We start from the raw sequence: 16,822 nt of genomic DNA on the forward strand, positions 1-16,822 counted from the left end.
CTTTTGTGTTGTTGAAAAAGGTATTTCCTATAAACAAATCATTGGTCTTACAAAATTCTATCATGCAATCCCAGCTTTATTTCTCTCACCAAATCCATTATTTTCGAACAACTCTTCCTTCCTGTTTGTTTCCAACTGTTATTCTAATCATCAATAATTATCAGTGCATCTTGATTGCATGTTTGATCAATTTCAGACTGGAGATGTTGGTTAGTGCATAAATATGAATAATAATTTTATTGAATGGATTTCCTTGAAGGTAGGTAGATATCATCCTTTCACAGACAGGACTATACTTCAAGATATATACTGAAATGTCCTTTTTGACAATGAATATGGTACCATTCCTCTTGATTGAGTCATTCCTGGTATAGTAAACCATGATTTTCTGATTCAAAAAGAGCAATACCAGTCCATCTCAGTTAACTAATACCTAGGCTATTGATATTCATGTATTCCATTTAATTTTTTATTAATTTTGACATAAATTCTAATTTTCCTAAATTCATACCTCACACACTCCAAGTTCTGCTCATTAGCAAAGTTTTGCAGCTTTTTATTCTTACCTTAAGCCATGCTCCATCAGCAAATGAATACCCTGAATGCTTCACTCCCAAAGGCTTTACTCGCGCGTCACTGTGGCCAACTCCACTTCAAAAATGTAGCACCTCCTTGGTCATCTTTCAACTACCCTCTGACCCCAGGGGCCCACCCTCCCAGCACTATCTCTGACAAAGTTATACTTCCATTCATTAGACCTTCAGTATTTGACAATGATTTTAAACTGTGTTAAAGCCACTTCCTCTGAAGTGGCCAGTTGATTCCTTCTTTGTAGTCTGTACTTAATCTGGCAGCTCTGCTGAAACATGGTGACCCTGTTGACATTTGAAATAACCAGTGACATAGCTTCCAGCATCACAGAAACACACAAGCTGCCGCATTAGGACAGGAGTACAATGCCTCAGTTTTCTTCTAAGAGAGATACAAAGAATAGTTGCATACCCTGATGAATATAATCAAACTATAAGACAACTTGACATGATTATTCATTTTAATATAGAAGACAGACATATATATGATACATTTTCCTTCTACTCTCCTACCAAAACAGATCAAATTTATCAAGAAAAAATTAAATTAAATTCTAATTAGTTTGAGATTAAAATTCAATTGCTATAAAATAAAAAGTAGATAGTACCTAATCTCAGGATAGTATTTTTATCTTTTCACATTTATTCTCTTTCTATTCTTCTTCCAAAGGTGCTTTGTTAGCACTGGAGATTATATCTTGTGCGACTAACCACAAAGTCAACATTTCAAACCCACCAGCCCCGCAGTGAGAGAAGTATGAGACTTTTTGGCTTTGGAAAAGATTTGGTCTTCGAAACCCAAAGGCACAGCATAGTTCTACTCTGGCCTATTGGGTTGCTATGGGTCAGAATGGACATGATGGCAGTGAGCTTGCTTTGGTTTTGATTTATTTTCTGAGAATCCCTTTGAAACTGTATAATTTCTCTCAAATGAAAGAGTACTAGGCTATGAAGCAATAAGCTTCGTGTAAACTTTATTTGAATTTTGTCACATTTACTTAAGCTTTCAGAGTAGCATCTTGATACATCATTTTTATATTGAAGCAGCACACGTAGGCATTTAAAGCAACTTACTACTAAACGACTGATCTAAAATTCTCTGTAAAGATCACATTTCACTTTTTGTCATACTCTGTTAATATTCTTATCATTAAATACAGAATTTACTATTTTAAACACATGTAGCCATTTGAGGATGACTTTTTCTCTAAGCAGCATGGCCTTGACATTCATCCAAGTTGTCAACAGTTCCTTCCTTTTAATGCTTAAGAAGTATGTCATTGTATTGATATACCATGATTTGTTTAACCAAAAACTCTATGAGGCATATTTGGGCCATTTCTTGTTTGACCATTATACATACAGTTGCTGTGAACATTTGTTTAAAATATATTTTCATTTCTCCAAGATCAATGTTCAGAAATGTGGCAGTTGCATGGTTCTGTTCATGGAATGTTCATTAAACGACAAAATTATAGAGATATGGAAAAGATAAGTGTTGTCAGGAGTTAATGTGAGAGGGTGTGATGTAAAATAGTATGACAGAAGTTCCTTTGAGTTTGCCAAAATAGTTCTGAATCTTGAATGTGGTCAAGACATATAAATTTATATTAAATGATAAAATGTGGAATTATACACAGATATATAAAAGTTAGTATATAAAAAACCTCGTGAATTGCAAGTTTGTAATCCAGTTAATTATATTACATAGCTTAATTTCCTAGGATAGATAATACTTATACACTGCAGTTTTATAAAATGGGGGATGCTGGGTGCTGTGCACACATGACATCCCTGTACTACTTTTACAACTTCTTGTGAGCCTATCATTCTTTCAAAATAATTTTTAAGGATATAATAAGGATACTTTATGAATAAAAGTGTTATGAAGACTGCATATGGGAGCTGGAGGAACAGGAAATCCAGGGTGGACGATACCTTCAGGACCAGTGGTGTGAGGGGGAACTGATTAAAAGGATCCACATGTGATCTCCTCCCTGCGAGATGTACGGCAGAGAAGGGGAGGAAGGGAGACTCCAGATAGGGCAAGATATGACAAAATAACAATCTGTGGATTATCAAGGGCTCATGAGGGAAGGGGGAGTGGGGAGGGAGGGGAAAAAAAAGAGGACCTGATACAGAGGGCTTAAGTGGAGAGCAAATGCTTTGAGAGTATCAGGGCAAAGAATGTACGGATGTGCTTTATACAATTGATGTATGTATATGTGTGGACTGAGATAAGAGTTGTATGAGCCCCTAATAAAATGTTAAAAAAAAAAAAAAGAAAGAAAATGATTAGGGCAAAGAATGTACAGATGTGCTTTATACAATTGATGTATGTATATGCATGGATTGTGATGAGTTGTATGAGCCCCTAATAAAATGTTTTTTAAAAAAAAGATTAACATACTATGTTACACATAATCAAACAAAGCAAACCAATGTATTTGCAAATAAAGAGCTAATTAAACTCCATTTGATATACATGATTTAAAAGCTTATTATGGACTATATTTAAAATGTTATGACTATTAATAATAAATCATTCAACCTAGACAAAATCGAGGATGTACATTACCTAGAAAATTAAATGTCAATTCTTAATTAGAATAATGATTGCTTTTCTAAAATTACAATTAGAATATATTTAGCCTTATGTTACCTAACCTTTAAATGAACTTCAGTTTTCTAGAGAAATAAATAAAATGCAAATAAAAACCAGAAAAATAAAACAGGCTGAGACAAATATGTATCAAACTGAATAAAAATAAAGAACTATGGACTTAAGGTATAAGAAAATGTACATACCTGTTAATTTGATATGTCCTAGTTCATCAAGCAAAATGCTGTAAATCAAAATTGACACAAAAAAGATGGAATATAACAGTTTATAGGAAATATTTAGATAACAATAAGCTTATAATAAAACAGTGTATTTTAAATATCATAAAATTTTAATTTAGAACCAATTTGTCTATTGTGATGATGACTATGTATGGCTCTTTCAGATAACTATGTAATTCATATTTAATTTCAAATAATCCTTAAGATAAACAACTTATAGAGAATTCCAAAAGAAGTTATATAAGTAAGAGAACAGGGATATGTAAAGAGAACAAAGCATTACTTTTCTGGCTTCAGGTCTCTATATACAATTCCTAATTGGTGCAGATGATCCAAAGCTAGGGCCAGTTCTCCGAGGTAGAATTTCACGTCTTCCTCTGTAAACAGAACCTAAAGTGAAATATAATTTTATCATTTGAAATTTATTTCAATAGTAAATATTTTAAAATTTTGCTTCTTTTAAAACCAGTGGGCAAACGTAGGACAGTGTAAGACATGACAAAATAATAATTTATACATTACAAAGGGTTCATGAGGGAGGGTTTTTGGGGGAGGGAGGGGAAAAAATGAGGAATTGATACCAAGGGCTCAAGTAGAAGAAAATGTTTTGAGAATGATGGCAACAAATGTGCAAATGTGCTTGACACACAGTATGTATGTATGGATTGTTCTGAGTTGTACGAGCCCCCAATAAAATAATTTTTTAAAAATCAGTGGGCAGATAAACCTAAGTAAAACATGAAAATATGAATAAAGTCTTAAATTATAGGCATAATTATAAGACATAATAGAGAAGATTTCTAGACAGATGAAACTATCTTCATTAAAATGCAATATTACATATAATTCTAAACACACTGCGGACCTCAGGGGGTAGTTCCAGGCCTCTTCTGATAGGGAAGTATATGAGTTCAATGGCACTATATTCCTCAACTTTTTTATCCCCTAAAAATAGAGCTGCTTTGATAAAATGAAGCAAGTCCTGGACTTAGAATCAGAATTAGCAACGTAACATAGTACAAGTCACCTGGAACTCAGTTTCTCAGTCTTTAAGATGAGGATAAAAGACATAATGTTTGCTGGATCTTCCTAACAAGTTTGCTGTGAGAATGAAATTTGATTAGGGAAGAGGGACAAAGCTTTGTAATCTATGAAATGCTATGTGCGCAAATATGAGGTATTTTTACAGGTTTATGTCTGTTGATGTCATAATTGAGTACTAATTTACATACACAGTGGCATTAGATATAATTGTTAGGATTTTTCAAGGGAAAATCTTTTTTCTTGAAATTCATTATTCTCAATAATGCTGTTACTAGGGAGATTCAAACTCCAAATAATGCCATCTTACAACCCACTACCTATTTGAAGTTAAATCCACTCACTGCATTACACACTACAGATTCAAACTACTAAGGAAACTAAAAATCATAACTAAAAATAACTTTTCACACCTGATCTACTATTAAAAGTGATCTATAGAAAAACAAAGATTGTTCATTATTTAAGTTTCAGGAAAATTACTTTGAATATATAAGAAAAATGTATAGTAACATTATGGTCTCTTGATAATTTAATAAAAATAAAAACATTTACTATTCTTTTTTTTTTTTAGGGGAGAGCGCAAACGCAGTCCCCCACTACCACAAATTATGCAGTCGAGTTTCCCACATTTGGAGAAATCGCAGGGGTCAGCACATCCGAAGTGCAATGGATGAACCTCGCCCTGGGAAAACCACCTTTGTGATCATGGTTTCTCCCCTGCCAGTAAGTATACATTTACTATTCATAAGGAAGAATAATCAAAATGTTCACTGAGACCTAGCACATGGATTAAAAAAAATTTCTAAACTCAGGAAGCAATTTGGGTTTCTTACAGTTTATGGGCAACCTATTACCTTGTCATGAAGTTGTCTTCTGATGGAAACCCAACAAAAACTTACTTATTTTTAAAAATTATATGGCAGCCTTAATTAATTAGGTGCCAAGAACTTTATATTCATTCTATTATAATCTTTCAAATAACTAATCACTATTAATATACCCATAATGCTCTACTCCTAAAAAGAAAATTCATCCAAATTCAACTGAAATAAGCATTGTTCATTTATTTTTATCCTACATAATGTTCAACTGTGAAAGCATGCTAAGAGTTAACGTCATACTATGTACCCACTACATATTAGTAGGTTCTGCTCCTTCCAAGTAATGTCATATTATAAACATATTCCCATAACTTTAAAACTAACTTGCAAGCATGGTTCTGAACAGCTGCACAATATAAATTATATTCATTAACCATAATTTATATAAACATTCACCTTCTGAATATATAGGTTACCTACAGCTTTTCACTATTTTACATAACACTATAACGGGCATAAATACCATGAATCATCTGTCAGTTTGTCACATTATGATGGTTTGTCACATTATGATGCTTAAAGCTATGTCACAGTTATTTCAGATATTAGTAAACAGGTTTCAACGGAGCTTCCAGATTAAGTACAGACCATAAAGAAAGCTGAAAAATTAGCTACTGAAACCTTATTGTGCAGAATATTGTCACATACTAAAAACCTCATGAACATTAGTAGAACATTGTCAGAAATAGTGCAAGAAGATGAACACCTTGGGTCAAAAAACACTCAAAATATAACTGAAGAAAAGTTGCCTTCTTAAATTAGAATAGACTGTAATGAGTTGGATGAATGGAAACCTTCTGGAGTAATGATTTCTGGACTTTCATTTGCTGACGGAGAAAGAACTCAAAAATGAAAACAGCTACAAATATGTAAGAATAATTAAACCTTGAAATGCATGACATATGAATCTAAGAGAATTCAGGGTGTTGTGTAGCAACAATGAAACATACAATTTTCCTCTAGTTCTTGAATGCTTCTTCTCCCCACTGTCATGATCCCAATTCTACCTTACAAATCCGGCTGGACCGGAGGATGTACACTGGTACAGATGGGAACTGGAAACGCAGGGAATCCAGGGCAGATGATCCCTTCAGGATCAGTGCTGAGAATGCCAATACCGGGAGGGTGGAGGGAGGGTGAGGGAGAAAGGGGAAAAAGATTACAAGGATCTACATATAACCTCCTCCCTGGGAGACAGACAGCGGAGAAGTGGGTGAAGGGAGATGTCAGACTGTGTAAGATGTGAAAAAAGAATAATAATTTATAAATTATAAAGGGTTTATGGGGGAGGGGGGAGCAGGGAGGGAGGAGGAAAATGAACTGGTACCAATGGCACAAGTAGAAGGAAAATGTTTTGAGAATGAAGAGGGGGAAAAAGTGCTTGACCTTGACACAATGGATGGATATATGAATTGGATAAGATTGTAAGAGCCCCCAATAAAATGATTTTAAAAAATGAAAGTGAATGCATAACAATTAATATCGTAGGCATTATTAAGCTGAAATGGACTGGTATTGGCCACTTTAAAACAGAAAATCATATGCTTTACTAGCCTAGGAATGGCAATATTACTCTGTCCTATTGTGTTTCTTTACATTGGAGTTGATTCAATGCCAATGGGTTTTATATCAATCTATCAAAATCCCAAATTCACTGTCATTGAGTCCATACCAATGCATAGCAAACTTACAGGACAGAGCAGAATTGCCGCTATGAGGTTCTCAGACTGTGAATCATTACAGGAGTAAAAAGCCTCGAATTCCTCCCTCGGAACTGAAAGTGGTTTCATATTTCTGACCTTTTGTTTATCACCCACTCTGCCACTAGACATCTTAGACATATACAGAACAATGTACACAATAATACAGTATACATTCTTCTCCAGTGTACATGGAACACATACCAGAGTAGGCCATGTGATAAGTGACAAAGAAAATATTATCAAATTTGAAAACCTCAGATATTACAAAGTATTTTCAGAGATCACAAGGCTATAAAGTTAGATATCAATAAGAAGATGATTAAGGGGAAAATAAAAAATATGAAAGTCAAACAACATCCCACTTAAAAACTACTAGGTAATTAAAGAAATAAGCAATTTTTTATCAACTCAAAACGAATGAGAATGAAAATACAACACATGAAACTCTTTGGGACAGAGCAAAATCAATACTTAGAGAGTCATTTATATAAATAAACACATCTTCATAGCAATAAATACATATATCAAAACATACAAAATTAACATCTTAGCCAAACATATTCAACAATTAAAATAAAAGCAACAAAATAAACCAAACACCAACAGAAGAAAATGAATGATAATGACTAAAACAGAAATAAATGAATTGGAAAACAGAAAAATAGAAAAAATCAACAAGAGGTTGATTAGAATCAAATAAACAACACCTCGGAACAATAACAATGTGAAAAGATTACAGAGGATGGGGGGGAGAGGATAATGTCAATTTAAAGTAAGTTTTTGTTTGTTTATTTACCAAAGTGAAAAAGAACTAAGAGGGGAATACCAAATCAAAATGAGAGACTGAAAGAGAGAAGAGGTTGGTTCTCAGAAATGACCAAGAAAATCAACAAACCATTGGCAAATTTAACAAAGGTTAAGAAGGACATTATGGAAATATAACACATAAGAAATGAAATGTATAATCTCACAACAGAACCAACTTAAATTAAAGCGATAATATTATAATTATACAATTTTATGAGAGGTTGTACTCCAAAAAATGTTGAAAACTTAGAAGAAATGGACAAATTTCTACAAACATATGACCTACTTAGATTAATACAAATAAAAAACCTTAAAGGGCCTGTAACACAAGAAGAAATCAATCTGATCATTCAATAATACCCCCCAAAATGTCAAAACACCCTAAACAAAAGTCTAGGACCAGACAGCTTCACCGGAGGAGTCTACCAAGCATTCAGAGAAGAGATCACACCAATTCAATATAAACTATTCTAGAATATAGAAAAGCCATGCAAACTCCCTAACTTATTTTACAAAGTTAGGAAAACTGTGATTTCAAAACCAGGAAAAATAATACCAGAATAGAAAATAACAAATCTATATTTCTTATAAATATAGATTTTGGATCATGGTAGTTGGTGGGGGGATGGGGGATGAAGCATTCAGGAACTGGAGGAAAACTATTTCTTCATCGTTGCTACATTGCACACTGACTGACTTATCTCCTCCCCTAGACCCCTCTGCAAGCGGATCTCCAGTGGTCCACAAATGGGCTTTGGGTCTCCACTCTGCACTCCCCCTTCATTCACTATGTTAAGATTTTCTTTTTCTGATGATGCCTTACACCTGATCCCTTCGACACCTTGTAGTCGCACAGGCTGGTGTGCTTCTTCCACGTGAGCTTTGTTGCTTCTGAGCTAGATGGCCGCTTGTTTATCTTCAAGCTTTTAAGACCCCAGACGCTCTATCTTTTGATAGGCAGGCACCATCAGCTTTCTTTACCACATTTGCTTGTTCACATGCTTTGGCTTCAGTGGTTGTGTCGGGAGGGTGAATTTTCATGAGTTACTTTTGTCCTCTGTAGCCCTCTATTTCAGTCAGGGAGTGCATCATATAAACTGAAGATTTCTCTATACTCATGATAGCAAATCTCATACATCAGCTACTACATTATTCAGATTTTTAACTGTGATTTAATCATATTATAATGATATTTACCTCATAATTACTGTGAGGTAAGTTCCTTTCAAATAGTTTCTCTAATTGGAAAATTGCAAGTTGAAAGAGGGTAGATTATTCAACAAGTAAAGTGCGTGTTGGAACACATATAAGAGCTAGGAATCTCTTATTTATATCTATCATACATTGCATTGATCAGGTTGCTTAGATTATAGCAAGAGGACATTGAGTATGATATTTTAATGCACCATCAATGACTACTATTAGGATAAGTCCATACTTCAAATTCTGCAGTTGTTGCACTGCATTATTTGACAGTACTTCCATGTGAAGACAAAATGGAAATTGTTATAAAGGGTAGAACTATTTGTATCTGGTGACATTTAAAATTACCTTAATATCAAGCATTTCATACGAGTCAAAACTTGGATTCCCAATGAGAGTAAACAATTTAAGCAATTTTGCCCCTAGATTTTATTCTCCAGCCTAAATAAAAATGTCACTTTTATTGGATAAAGTATATAATTCTTTTCTAAAAAATAATTAAATTATTTTTGGGGGGGGTTGTACAACTCTTATCTCAAGCCACACATACATCCATTGTGTCAAGCACTTTTGTACATTTTTTCCCTCATCATTCTCAAAGCATTTGCTTTCTACTTGAGCCCTTGGTATCAGCTCATTTTTACCCTTCCTTCCCCACTCTTCCCTCTCCCATGAACTCTTGATAACTTATAAATTATTATAATTTTGTCATATCTTACACTGTCTGATGTCTCCCTTCACCCACTTCTCTGCTATCCGTCCCCTAGAGAGGGAGTTATATGTAGATCCTTATAATCTGTTCCCCTTTTCTTCCTCACCTTCCCTCCACTTTCCTGTAAAGTATATAATTAAAAGTATTTTTATAATAATATATTATTTCTTGATGTAATTTTCAGACTTTTCATGTTGCTTTTATTAATTAAAAGACAATCTTTTCATGGATGTACTTCTTCAAATATTGTCATATAGCTTGTTTCACAATCATAAAAACTCTGTTTAAATGTTTGTTTTATTACAGATTCAGAATATGACCATGTATTGTTACATCAAAGCCACATCATTTCAATAACTAATAAAATTGATAGCAACAAAAGAATACTCAAAATATAAAGTATAAGCCTTAATTCCATACTGTGTTGTTCCTGTTGTGCCACTAATAATATAAATAGAGCTATAAAATGTTCTAATAATGATTATAAAGATGTTAAATTATGAGTCATTGCATGAGTAATTTTTAATGGCTTAGATTCTTTGGAGGGAATGGTTTCAGTATTCAACAGCAACAAACTGTAAGTTTTGTTTACATGATTCCTTTAAAGTAAGAATTTGTGACAAATTTCATCACATAAAGCAATGTCTCATTGATTAAACTAGTATGCTATCACAACAGTAAATAAACTATTTATAATCAGAAAATATTATTTGAAAAAGCCGATACATCACAGGAAATTAGGTGTCCATCAGGGACTTAAGAGGTTTGATTATTTCTTTGAAATCCATCATCAGTCCAGCACAAAATTGTTAAGATAAAGCCCACACATCAATTGTAGTATTAAATAACCTGATGGAAATGAAAGATTTTTAAAGTGATTTATGCACACACGCACACCAAACATTGAAACCATAATTAAAACTAACAACAGGTGAGCCAAAGGGTGATGGGATTGGTTTAAAATACATTGAAAGTTCACGTCTTCATGTTACATTATAAATTCAAGCTATGGTTCCTTCCAAAATCCTTAAGCAGTCAAAATCAATTCCTGACAATTCACAGCATAAATGCACCATATCTCCACCCCTATTTTCACATAGTGTTCTACTCTATGCATTTCTGGTGGTTACATAATTTCATGTCAACTTGATAAATAATGAAGGGGTGGAGTTTAACCTGTCAATCGGGTCACAGCCTGATGACACTTCCATGTGGGTATGGCATTTTCATGAGGATTCTGGGTACTTCCTCCCTTTCTCCTGGGTGGTGGGTCACTCTCTCTGCTTCACCTTCCTGTTGACAACCACATGGGCCCAGGCTGAAGGTAGTCAGAGTTCTAGAGATTAGTTCAGCAACACTGAAACCACAAGACTTTTTACCCACTGGTCTGTGATCTTCCTGCATTTAACATCATTGCATGTTCTGTGTGTGTTTGAGGAGGAATTTATGGACTAGTATGAGGCTTATGGGCTAATAGCACACATAGGGACTTGATCTGGACTGGGTTGCAATGTTTTCTTAATATATAATGACTCTTTGATATAAAGCTCTTTCTTATACATATACGAGTCTTTCTGATACAAATACAAGTGTCAATGACTTTGTTTATCTAATCAACCTGGTATAACACAGCATTTGTCCTGCAACCTGAAGTAGCCCAATTCAATGAATATTCCTTTTGCAAGCCCCCAATTATTGCTCTGTCTTATATAGTTAAGTAGAGGTGATGAGTAGAGGGAAGAACATTAGATTGGGCACCAGAAACCCTGAGTTTTAAGACACTCTTGATAAAATAAGCAAAAACTTCATATTTCTGGTGAGCTCATTTTTCTCATCTGTAACTTGATAAACCCCTTGTGTTAGTCCGGTTAGACTAGCGAAATAAATTCATAAATATGCATATATGTATAGAAAAGAGCTTCATATAAAGAGTAATTGTACATTAAAATATCCCAGCCCAATCCAGATCAAGTCCATAAGACCTATATTAACGCATATATCCGATACCGATGTATAAATTCCTCTTCACATGCACAAAACACATGCAATGACACCAAATGCAGGAAGATTACAGGCCAGTGGGCAGAAAGTCTTGTGGATACAATGGTGGTAGAAGCATCTCAGGGCAGGCAGGGGTCTCCACGTGGCTCCTAGAGCTCCCAGGGCTCTGGCTGCATCAGTGTAGCTCCATGTGACTTGTCCTCAGGAATGTCTTGCAAGGAGTGTTCCCTGACTCCAGCCAGCTATAAATCTAATTAGCACCTCCAAATGAGGTCATCAAGTTGTGACCAGATTGACAGCTAAACTCCACTTCTACAATTTCCCTAGCTTACTAACAGGAAAGAGTGTCTAACAAGCAATGCAAGGAAGCCGTAGTCCAGAATACTTCCTGAGTTGAAGAGATAGAGCTGAGTCTGGTAACAGAATACCAGAGAAAAGAGAATTGAACATAGAGAGAACTCTGGACACGTCGATAATCCTATAAAATATTCAGCAAAGTAATATGTAGTGCAAATAAGAGTGAGTGAATAAACTACAAGTTGGAAATGACACAAATGAAAGAGTTTGAGGGAACAATACATAACACTAATACAAAGCCAGGAAAAGTCCCTACTCCTATGAAGCACAGCATCAGATATAGTATATAAAAGTGGTTTTACCCTTAGGAGAAGATGGCAATGAGGTAGGGTCACCCTTGTGGAGTTTTCTTTATGTGATTTCTAGATCTGCGGTAAAGGAGACCAGTTCAGGGGAGTGGGATGTGGGCACTGGTCTTGCAGTGTCCAGGAATCTCTTTTCGGTTTCCCCACCGATGGCACAGTTGTGCTCACCATAACACACACTCCCCTCATGCCCCACATCGGAGACCATATGCCATGGACCCTTTCTTTTACCCACCCCAGCAACTGGAACACCATGGTCCCTTGTGCTACTCCTTCCCCCTCCCTCCAGAGACCCCTGAGAGCCACGCCCTCTTGCATTCCCTCCTCACCCTTCCAGTGACACACACACTATGTCTTGTGTATAACCTCCCAGCAGCAACACATGAACTGTGATCCCTGGCATTTCCGCCCAAGTGACTAGAGTATTGCAGTCCTTGTGCTACCACGTCCCCTCTCTCCAAGACCAAGCGCCATGTTCATTTGCAACCCCTCTCAGTGAACCACATGCTACACTCCCGAGCGCCTTGTAAGCAGCCCTCCCTTGGGGTTCCCAGCTTCAGTGACCCATGGCCACACGCTCCTTCTATCCCCAGTCACTGAGACCCTGCTTGCCACAACACCCATTTGCATTCCCTACCTTCTGGCACAGCCCCCCTTCAGCCACATGTGCAATGCAGGCCCCTGCAGACCCCAGCACCAGTGTCAGTGTTGCCATGGTCCCTTATGTTTCCAACGCAGGCAACCAAAGTGTCGTGGTCCCTTGTGCTACTCTCTCCCTGTCCCCCGAGACCCTCATACTGTGTTCACCTGTGCTTCTGTCCCAAGGCAACTCATGCACAGCGTTCCCTTGGGGTTTCCCTATCCAGACAGCCTGGCCATCTAGGGTACCACAGGGACATCTGCTTGGACTTCTGAAGGCCCTGGACACTGAAAACCACTGTGGCACACAGATCTTAATCCCAATAGGGAAATTCCCCAACACAGGCTCTCAATACTCCCCTAATAGCCTGGTCACAACTAGGACCCTCCAGATAAATAGTCCCATCTGTTTAGGGAAAGAGCCAGAGGCAGAGAAAGAGATCCATCACAAACCTGCAGTATAGCTGGCTCCATATATTCTTATGGTACATATATTCTTATTACATTCTGGGAAGTAAAATATAGGGCTCCCTTCCATGCCGGAGGAATTGGAACTCAGGATGTCAGGGTAACTCAGTGGCCTTCCCCAACCCCAGCTAGGAAGTCCCTCCTCCCTGGGGCACCCACTACAATTGTCTTCTCTAACCCGACCCTATATAAAGAGTGGAGAGACCTGAGTAATACAGCAAGCTACTATAAAGGGGCCATCTGTCATAAACACAAATAACTGAAGGAGTGTAAACTTCCTACATAAATAAGAGGGTCAATAAGGAACTCTGGGAGATATACATACCGTATATACTCGAATATAAGCTGACCCGAATATAAGTCGAGGTACCTAATTATTACCTGGGAAACCAGAAAAACTGATTGACTCAAGTATAATAAGCCTAGGGTGGAAAATGCAGAAGCTATTGGTGAGTTTCAATAATCAAAACAAATGAAAATAAAATTATTAAAAATTGAGACATCAGTGGGGTAATGTATTTAAATATTTATTTTAAATAGACATAAATAAAAGGACAAGTACGTTAACATTAGTAAACCACCACAGTAAGTGGAAAATAGGTTCACAAAAGCAATAAGGTATCAGTATCAACAATTATACCTTAAGAGTACTATTCCCTGAGCTCAATCAGCAACCAAGCTAAAATTTAAAGAGTTAAAAAATCCTTCAAAACTGGATTCATCATCATCATCCGTATCCCAGTGCAGAGCTTCAACTGGTGTGAGGTCATCATAGATGCTGTCCTCACTGAGATCGCTGTCATCACCATCACTGCTGTCATTTTCATACAAAGTGCAGTCTTCACTGCCATCCACAGCATTACAAATACTACATTTCTGAAAGGCACGTCGCACCATGTCTTCTGGAATGTCTTCCCATGCATCTGGAACCCACTTTGCTATTAACTCTATGTCAGGCTTCATGAGATTTCCTCCTTTTGTTAGTCGGGCTTGACCAGCTGACATCCATTCATGTCACATCCTTCACACACAATCTTTAAAAGGCTTATTCAAAGATACACATCATAGGACGTATCTGATTGGTTAGATGTGAGTAAACAAACTTTCAAAGCCCTGCAGTGTCAGCGGGGCTTTCAATGAACAGCAGAGAAACAGCAATCACCCGCGAGATAACGGGCGCTCATCCCATTACCTCTGGAGTGGGGGGGGGTGTGAGGCAGCAAGATGTTACTCCTCACTGGGGTACCATGAACCCGTGTAAAAGCCGAACCCCAGCAGAAAAAACGTGCTGAAAAACTTGGCTTATACACGAGTATATGCCGTACATATACCCCTCACGTACCCCAACCATGATCATTTCTAGAGCCTGCTTGCTACACGTCTGTAACACAAGCTCTCCATTAACCTAGCAAGTAAAAACATGCCTCCCATAACCCTCTTTGCAAACTCTTTAAAAAATTAACACACTTAACTGGAAGACTTCTTATGATTAATACCACTAACTAAAACGTACTCCAAGTATCTATAGCCTATTTCTCCTATTCACCCAACTAACACTTCATCACCTACATACAATACCTTTTCTAGCATCTAGATTATCCTCCCCTAACCTATAGAGCCAGCCCTCCTCTCTACAAATCAAAGAAGCCAAGGAAGCACCTTAGATAATCCACGATGTGACACAACAGCAGTCTACACTAGCAGCTACCACAAAAAAAATCTACAGAAACAAAAATCAATCACGGAAGATGACCTAAACCCAACAGTTTACACAGAAGAAGCAGCCTTTGAATCATCACTTAGAGAATTCAAGAGAATATTGTTTAGAGTCATACAGGAAATCAGTGGATCAATCCTGAAAACACATGAAAAAAGAGATATATAAGAATACACACAGCGTGAACAAGCGGCCATCTAGCTCAGAAGGAATAAAGCCCACATGGAAGAAGCACACCAGCCAGTGCGATCACGAGGTGCCAAAGGGACCAGGTATAAGGCATCATGCAAAAAAAAAGTATATATAAATATATGTGTGTGTGTATATATGTATATATGTGTATATATATGCCATAGTGAATGAAGGGGGAAGTGCAGAGTGGAGACCCGAGGCCCAAGTGTCGACCACTGGAGATCCCCTCACAGAGGGGTTTAGGAGAGGAGATGGGTCAGTCAGGTTGCGATGTAGTACCGATGAAGAACACAGCTTTCCCCCAGATCCTGGATGCTTCCTCCCCCCAACTACCATGATCCGAAGTCTACCTTGCAGGGCTCGATAGGGCAGAGCTTGTACACTGGTGCATATGGGAGCTGGAGGCACAGGGAATCCAGGGTGGACGATACCTTCAGGACCAGGGGTGTGAGGGGTGAGGCTGAGAGAGTGGAGGGTGAGTGGGTTGGAAAGGGGGAACTGATTACAAGGATCCACATGTGACTTCCTCCCTGGGAGATAGACGGTAGAGAAGAGGGGGAAGGGAGACTCCAGATAGGGCAAGATATGACAAAATAACAATCTGTGGATTATCAATGGCTCATGAGGGAGGGGGGAGCGGGGATGGAGGGGAAAAAAAAGAGGACCTGATGCAGAGGGTTTAAGTGGAGAGTAAATGCTTTGAGAGTGATTACGGCAAATAATGTACAGATGTGCTTTATACAATTAATGTATATATATATATGTGTGTGGATTGTGATAAGAGTTGTATGAGCCCTTAATAAAATTTTTTAAAAAAAGAATCCACACACCAAAAGGAAATCCAAGAGTTAAGTAACCAGGGAGTAGAATTAAGGAACAAAGTGAAGCATCTCAACAATTGAAGAAAAGAAAAATCGAATCAGAGAACTTGAAGATAACCAATCATAATTCAGCAAAAAAGGGAAGCAATCGAACATAAAGAATCTAAAGAGACTCTGAGGATGATGTGGGATACTAGGAAGTGAAACAATATTCAAATTACTGGGGTCCCTCAGAAGGAAGAAACAAGCCTACAGGTAAAATAGGAAGGGAATTCTTAGGAGAAAATGTCGCCAATAGCACAAAGGAAGAGACAATAACCATGCAGGAAGCAAAGAGAACTCCAATTACATTAAACACCCTCAAAAATAACAACACACTAAGCCATATAGCAGTCAAATTATCCAACTTCAAGGAAAAGGAGAGACTCATGGGAGCAGTTAGAAAGAAAATATAAGTCACATATAAAGGTGAACAGATAAGAGTAAGTCCAGACCTCTGTTCAGAGACCATGCAAGAAAGAAGCAATTGGAACAACAT

General features: G+C 37.1%; 1 protein-coding gene and 1 non-coding gene across 2 annotated transcripts in view; both read right to left on the bottom strand.

The window, feature by feature from the left end:
* The window catches only part of RPS6KA6 (ribosomal protein S6 kinase A6), a 263,852-nt gene that overhangs the window by 108,724 nt on the left and 138,306 nt on the right, over positions 1–16,822 (bottom strand). Inside the window, exons 7-8 of the mRNA XM_075538267.1 lie at positions 3,718–3,824; positions 3,399–3,436 (exon numbers count right to left, since the gene is read on the bottom strand). Of these exons, the coding sequence (XP_075394382.1) occupies positions 3,399–3,436; positions 3,718–3,824 (145 nt within the window). The remainder of the gene's footprint in view (positions 1–3,398; positions 3,437–3,717; positions 3,825–16,822) is intronic.
* On the bottom strand, positions 5,047–5,209 carry LOC142435354 (U1 spliceosomal RNA). The gene has a single exon (XR_012781424.1). It is a non-coding gene; the product is annotated as a U1 spliceosomal RNA (small nuclear RNA).

Source organism: Tenrec ecaudatus, chromosome X (assembly GCF_050624435.1).
Source record: "Tenrec ecaudatus isolate mTenEca1 chromosome X, mTenEca1.hap1, whole genome shotgun sequence".
NCBI classification, from domain to species: Eukaryota; Metazoa; Chordata; class Mammalia; order Afrosoricida; family Tenrecidae; genus Tenrec; species Tenrec ecaudatus.